This window comes from Gossypium hirsutum, chromosome D13 (genome assembly GCF_007990345.1).
Source record: "Gossypium hirsutum isolate 1008001.06 chromosome D13, Gossypium_hirsutum_v2.1, whole genome shotgun sequence".
In the NCBI taxonomy this organism is placed as follows: domain Eukaryota; kingdom Viridiplantae; phylum Streptophyta; class Magnoliopsida; order Malvales; family Malvaceae; genus Gossypium; species Gossypium hirsutum.
The window spans coordinates 6,768,696-6,776,185 of NC_053449.1; the positions used below are offsets into that span (position 1 = coordinate 6,768,696).

The 7,490-nt window shown below is 31.3% G+C and overlaps 2 protein-coding genes across 2 annotated transcripts; both read right to left on the minus strand.

The window, feature by feature from the left end:
• Positions 1 to 344: 344 nt before the first annotated feature.
• Positions 345 to 785, minus strand: LOC107918604 (proline-rich receptor-like protein kinase PERK2). Its single transcript, XM_041108579.1, has one exon. The coding sequence runs from the start codon at positions 783 to 785 to the stop codon at positions 345 to 347; it is 441 nt and encodes a 146-aa protein (XP_040964513.1).
• Positions 786 to 4,100: 3,315 nt separating this feature from the next.
• On the minus strand, positions 4,101 to 7,490 carry LOC107918605 (leucine-rich repeat extensin-like protein 5). Its single transcript, XM_041108580.1, has 2 exons — positions 6,995 to 7,490; positions 4,101 to 4,733 (listed from the first exon to the last, which is right to left on the minus strand). The coding sequence occupies exons 1-2, from the start codon at positions 7,430 to 7,432 to the stop codon at positions 4,287 to 4,289; spliced, it is 885 nt and encodes a 294-aa protein (XP_040964514.1). The 5' UTR covers positions 7,433 to 7,490; the 3' UTR covers positions 4,101 to 4,286.

Sequence of the window (7,490 nt, forward strand, 5' to 3'; positions counted from 1 at the left end):
TGAAGCAGGAATCATTATATTAACAGTGGTATTTTCTCGATGTACGGCTGCACTATATCTTGACCTGCATTTCTCGTTTGATTCTTTTCTTAATTAGCCAAACTCATGTTAACAATGGTATAACAGTAATTAATTACTTCATGGACAGAACATCAATATATAAATACCCCATATATAATAAGCAACAACGTATCAAAATACACCAAATAATGGGAACTGGAGAACGCCCATTTATACAAACAAATATAAGTAGGAAAAATCAATACTCATAATAAAGACACAAAGAGGACTAAAAACCTTATTAAACTAGATCCAGTATGTAGCATAACAGAAAAGGGGGCATTTCAAGGAGTAGAACTAGAAGGTGGTGGAGAAAAGAAAGGAATAGAGGGAACTGCAGTTGGGATTGAGGGAATGTTTGGAAGAGGCGGCAGTCCTCTTGGCAATGTGGCTGGAAGTGGAGGAAGCGCCCCAGGGTTTGGGAGATTAGGGAAAGATGGCAATGGTGGAAAACAGAAAGGAATAGGGGGAACAGCAGTTGGGATTGTGGGGACTGAGGGAATGCTTGGCAGAGGGGGTAGTCCTGTTGGCAATGTGGTAGGAAGTGGAGGAAGCGCCCCAGGCCATGGGAATGATTGTCGGGATGGCGTTGGGAGATTAGAGAAAGATGGTAAACTTTGCGGTTGAGGCTGCTGCAGAAGGTGACGAGCTGCTACCCCAACATCAATGCTTGCAAATGACAAAGCAATCAAGAATGCTAAAGCAAGGCAATTGAAAGAGGCCATTTTTGTTCAGAGATTTCGAAACAAATGAAGCAGATGAAACAAAGTTCTTTATCTGAATAGTTGTGGGTGAAGAAAACAAAGCACGGTATTGAGGTTTATATAGGCATTGGAGCAGTGAATAGAAATCCCCTGGCCCTAAACAATGCCCCATGCATGCCCCCAAACCAAAATAGCGCCACATGTTTTTTATTTTTTTCCATTTTAGTTGTAGTTCATTTTTTAAATAAAAATTTATAATGATTTGGATGAATTTTTAACTTATTATCAACGTTTTTGTTTTTGTTTTATTTTCTATTAATTTTACCTATTCTTTAATTAACAAATTTATAATGACTTGGAATTAATTTAACAGTGTTTTTTTTATAATCGTTCTTATAATAAAATTTAAAAAGGTGGGAACGAGTCCCACAATGACAACATGATCCTTAAATTTTGGGTGGTGGCATGCCTTTAGTCAAAGGTTCAGATAACATCTGCTCAGTGTTAATGTGCTCAATGACGACTTTCTTTTCTTTAACATGTTCCCTTATGGCTAGATACTTAAAATCGATATGTTTACTTCGACTTTCACTTTTGTCGCTCTTAGCCATAAATACAGCAATTGAATTGTCACAATATATGAAATAATCGAAACCTATAATGACTCAGCTCAAAAAACTCGAGCCTCAAACCCAAATTAAATTAAATCAAAATCAAAATTTATTATATACAATTGCATAAAATTAACATAATTTAAGTGTCATAGTGCACATTAAATTAAAGTTTATGTTTGACATTATAGATTGAAGCAATATTCATGTGTAAAATTTTGAGATTTATTTCCTTAATGAAAGTAATATTTCAAATAGAATACTTGAACAATCCTCCATGTTGGCAAACTTTATGTACATTAGAAACGAACTAAATAATTAGAATAAATCTAAAGTATGGCTTACATTTAATTTATTCATAATGTGACTTAAACTTTGGCCTTCAAGATTTCACGGTCTCAAATTATGTCTTAAAATTTTAAGATCATTTTAGGTTTGTTAAAAACATCAATAGTTTAGAAAGTTAGAATTGTTCAAATTATGTCTTAAAATTTTAAGATCATTTTAGGTTTGCTAAAAACATCAATAGTTTAGAAAGTTAGAATTGTTGCTTGAGGCGTGGATTTCCCTATTCTTTAGGATATTCGTGGACTTACTATCCCTCAAGATTTAATTTGTATCATGTGCAATGAAAAAATTGAAAAAAAAAAATTCCCATTTGAATGGAATTGAGCTATTAGGCTCAGGCCTCGTGTGCGCATATATATTCTCTTATTTTGAGTCTTACAAGTTTATAGTAAACCAAATCTATATAAACATCATTTTATAAGTGTATCTAAGATATGTTTAATATGTGTAATTCTTTAAAATACATGAAAACTTCAAATGTGGTTTAGGTCATTTTCAGATTTGTCTTATTTAGGTTCAAATCATTCGAATTTGAGGCTAAGTTTTTCATGTGTAATCATTATTGATCCGAATCATTTTAGATTTTGATCATTTTAAGTTCTAATTATTTTGTGATCAAATCATTTCAAGTTTAGATAAATTTGGGTCAATTTGAATTTGACTTAATTACGTAATTAACCTTTTTTATAATAAATTGAGCTGAATGAACTTTAGATTGGAATTTATTTAGTGTACCTTTGTGTTTAAGTTGAAATTTAAACATCTGTATTCGAAATACACATGTTAATACAATTTTATGTTAAAGACAATAATACGACAAAATTGATTTGGGAGATAAACATGTTAATTTTTTAATCCCAACCAAAATTGTACATAATTGTTTTATATCATATTAAATACATGTAACGTCTTATAAAAATTGTCAATAAATTATGCCTAGCGACAACGTTATTCAAATCTAATTTCATTGTTAATACCTATTTCTATTTTTCTTCTAATGTCTTCAATTTTAAATATAAAGGAATTGAAATTTTAAGAATTGAGATTTCTTTTCTTTATATTAGTGGACATTTGATTTTTTGTTTGATTTTTTTTACTAGAATTGATGCATATCTTTTCAGATTTATCAATATTTTTTAAAATTATTTAAGATATGGATATAAATATGTTACAAATATAAAATGAATGAAACTAAATACATTTCAAATATAAAATATTCATTAATAAACTTAACAAATAAAAATTTATCATTCAAATAAATCTAAAATTATTAATAACAATCCATCATTTAATATGAAATTTTATGGTTTTTTCTTAATTATATTTTGAATGTGAAAGTATATTCCATTTTTTTTAAAAATTTACATTCCGATGTAGCGTTTTTAATTAGTCACGTTTCAATTAAGTTTTTAGCATAATAGTAAATTATTAAAAGTTTAATATTTTTAATATTATTCATGCATAGGACGGTGCACTATGTTCTGGCAGGTGTGACTGGAATTGATCGGAATGAGTTGGTGCAATTGGTACAGACCAAAATTTTTACCAGTGTAGAAAAAGGGTTTTGGGTGTTTCGCAATGTTATTGAAACCAAACCAAACAGACCAAAAACCGATGAACCCGAGAACTAGAGTAAACTGCAGTTAAACTGCAAATCATCAGCTGATTAAGCCGCATTTCGCATTTTCTAGACTGGAAAACAAAAATTTCACTTCAGATCCCTTGAGCTTTTGTTACACTTCTTCTCTTAACTCAAAATAAAACAAACCATACAAAGAATAAGCACTGTTTCTTTTATTACTTTTTTATTACTCAGTGAAAAACCTGGACTTATAACATTCAATCAAAGGAAAAAAAAGACAAATTAGGAAAGATGAAAGATGGGGAGAGGGTTTTAAAATTCAAAGCCGTCAAAATAGATGAGTTTGGGGTTATTAATATTATTTTATATTGTTCAATAGAAAATTAATTGTATCGGTGGTTGAACCTGTGAGATCAAAATTTAATTAATTGATTAATTTAATTATCAATCTAATTTTAAAAATATTAATATTTCGGTATAAAATTAATACAGTGCACACAAATTAATATAACCGAAATCTGTACGAAACCGAGCACCTTAATTTAATACATAATTTGACATTCATATAAAATATTATCTTGGAAATATATTGAAAGAGGAAAGTAATCGTATGTAAATGGATAACTTGGAAGATATAATGAAGCAGGAATCATTATATTAACAGTGGCATCTTCTCGATGTACGGCTGCTCACTATTTTGACTGCATTTATCGTTTGATTCTTTTCTTAATTAGCCAAACTCATGTTAACAATGGTATAACAGTAATTAATTACTTCATGGACAGAACATCAATATATAAATACCCCATATATAATAAGCAACAACGTATCAAAATACACCAAATAATGGGAATTGGAGAACGCCCATTTATACAAACAAATATAAGTGGGCAAAATCAATACTCATAATAAAGACACAAAGACGACTAAAAACCTTATTAAACTAGATCCAGTATGCAGCATAACAGAAAAGGGGGTATTTCAAGGAGTAGAGCGAGAAGGTGGTGGAGAAAAGAAAGGAATAGAGGGAACTGCAGTTGGGATTGAGGGAATGCTTGGCAGAGGCGGCAGTCCTCTTGGCAATGTGGTAGGAAGTGGAGGAAGCGCCCCAGGGTTTGGGAGATAAGGGAAAGATGGCAATGGTGGAAAAGAGAAAGGAATAGGGGGAATTGCAGTTGGGATTGTGGGGACTGAGGGAATGCTTGGCAGAGGGGGCAGTCCTGTTGGGAATGTGGTAGGAAGTGGAGGAAGCGCCCCAGGCCATGGGAATGATTGTCGGGATGGCGTTGGGAGATTAGGGAAAGATGGTAAACTTTGCGGTTGAGGCTGCTGCAGAAGGTGACGAGCTGCTACCCCAACATCAATGCTTGCAAATGACAAAGCAATCAAGAATGCTAAAGCAAGGAAATTGAAAGAGGCCATTTTTGTTCAGAGATTTCGAAACAAATGAAGCAGATGAAACAAAGTTCTTTATCTGAATAGTCGTGGGTGAAGAAAACAAAGCATGGTATTGAGGTTTATATAGGCATTGGAGCAGTGAATAAAAATCCCCTGCCCCTAAACAATGCTCCATGCATGCCCCCAAACCAAAATAGCTCCACATGTTTTTTATTTTTTTCATTTTAATTTTTTTAAATAAAAACTCTGTAATGATATGAATTAATTTTTAACTTATTATCAACGTTTTTATTTTTGTTTTATTTTTATTTTACATTAATTTTACCTATTCTTTAATTAACAAATTTATAATGACTTAGAGTTAATTTGAGAGAGTTTTTTTTTTATAATTGGTCTTATAATAAAATTTTACAAAGCAGAAACAAGTTCCACTGTGAAAACATGATCCTTAAATTTTTGGAGATAACCATGTTAATTTTTTAATCCCAACCAAAATTTTAAATAATTCTTTTATGTCATATTAAATACACGTAACGTCTTATAAAAATTGTCAATAAATTATGCATAGTGACAAGGTTATTCAAATCTAATTTCATTGTTAATACCTATTTCTATTTTTCTTCTACTGTCTTCAACTTTAAATATAAAGGGATTGAAATTTTAAGAATTGAGATTTCTTTTCTCTGTATTAGTGGACGTTTGATTTTTTATTTTATTTTTTTATTGGAATTGATACATATCTTTTCAGATTTATCAATATATTTTAAAATTTTATAAGATATGTATATAAATATATTAAAAATATAAAATGAATGAAACTAAATACATTTCACATATAAAATATTCATTAATCAACTTAAGAAATAAAAATTTATCATTCAAATAATCCAAAATTATTAATAATAATCTCATTTAATATGAAATTTTAAGGATTTAGCTCATTTACTTAATAAAAGTAGTTGAAAGGTGAATGAATATTTTTTTTATAATCGGGTGAATGGTTTTTTTCTTAATTATATTTTTAATGTGAAAGTATATTCTAATTTTTTTAAAAAACTTTACATTCCGATGTAGCATTTTTAATTAGTCACGTTTCAATTAAGTTTTTAGCATAATAGAAAATAATTAAAAGTTTAATATTTTTAATATTATTCATGCGCAGGACGGTGCACTATGTTCTGGCAGGTGTGACTGGAATTGATCGGAATGAGTTGGTGCAATTGGTACAGACCGAAATTTTTACCAGTGTAGAAAAAGGGTGTTGGGTGTTTCACAATATTATTGAAAGCAAACCAAAAAGACCAAGAACCGATGAACCCGAGAACTAGAGTAAACTGCAGTTAAACTACAAATCATCTGTCGATTAAGTCGTATTTTCACATTCTTTAAACCGGAAAAACAAAAATTACACTTCAAATCCCTTGAGCCATTGTTATACTTTTTCTCTGCACTCAATGAAATAAAACACAACATAAAAAAAATAAGCACCATCTCTTTTATTCCTTTTACTACTAAAATAACTTTTTTTTTCTTGTGAAAAACCTAAGATGGACTTATAACATATAATAAAAAGGGAAAAAAAAGACAAATTAGGAAAGATGAAAGATGGGGAGAGGGTTTTAAAATTCAAAGCCGTCAAAATAGATGAGTTTGGGGTTATTAATATTATTTTATATTGTTCAATAGAAAATTAATTGTATCGGTGGTTGAACCTGTGAGATCAAAAATTAATTAATTGATTAATTTAATTATCGATCTAATTTTAAAAATATTAATATTTCGGTATAAAATTAATACAGTGCACACAAATTAATATAACCGAAATCTGTACGAAACCGAGCACCTTAATTTAATACTTAATTTGACATTCATATAAAATATTATCTTGGAAATATATTGAAAGAGGAAAGTAATCGTATGTAAATGGATAACTTGGAAGATATAATGAAGCAGGAATCATTATATTAACAGTGGCATCTTCTCGATGTACGGCTGCTCACTATTTTGACTGCATTTATCGTTTGATTCTTTTCTTAATTAGCCAAACTCATGTTAACAATGGTATAACAGTAATTAATTACTTCATGGACAGAACATCAATATATAAATACCCCATATATAATAAGCAACAACGTATCAAAATACACCAAATAATGGGAATTGGAGAACGCCCATTTATACAAACAAATATAAGTGGGCAAAATCAATACTCATAATAAAGACACAAGGACGATTAAAAACCTTATTAAACTAGATCCAGTATGCAGCATAACAGAAAAGGGGGTATTTCAAGGAGTAGAGCGAGAAGGTGGTGGAGAAAAGAAAGGAATAGAGGGAACTGCAGTTGGGATTGAGGGAATGCTTGGCAGAGGCGGCAGTCCTCTTGGCAATGTGGTAGGAAGTGGAGGAAGCGCCCCAGGGTTTGGGAGATAAGGGAAAGATGGCAATGGTGGAAAAGAGAAAGGAATAGGGGGAACTGCAGTTGGGATTGTGGGGACTGAGGGAATGCTTGGCAGAGGGGGTAGTCCTGCTGGCAATGTGGTAGGAAGTGGAGGAAGCGCCCCAGGCCATGGGAATGATTGTCGGGATGGAGTTGGGAGATTAGGGAAAGATGGTAAACTTTGCGGTTGAGGCTGCTTCAGAAGGTGACGAGCTGCTACCCCAACATCAATGCTTGCAAATGACAAAGCAATCAAGAATGCTAAAGCAAGGCAATTGAAAGAGGCCATTTTTATTCAGAGATTTCGAAACAAATGAAGCAGATGAAACAAAGTTCTTTATCTGAAT

Coding starts and splice junctions, on each gene's coding strand:
- LOC107918604 (XM_041108579.1), bottom strand. CDS start 785: ATGGCCTCTTTCAATTGCCTTGCTTTAGCATTCTTGATTGCTTTGTCA.
- LOC107918605 (XM_041108580.1), bottom strand. CDS start 7,432: ATGGCCTCTTTCAATTGCCTTGCTTTAGCATTCTTGATTGCTTTGTCA. Junction 4,734..6,994: donor CACCTTCTCGCTCTACTCCT/TGAAATACCCCC, acceptor CGAAATCTCTGA/ACAAAAATGGCCTCTTTCAA.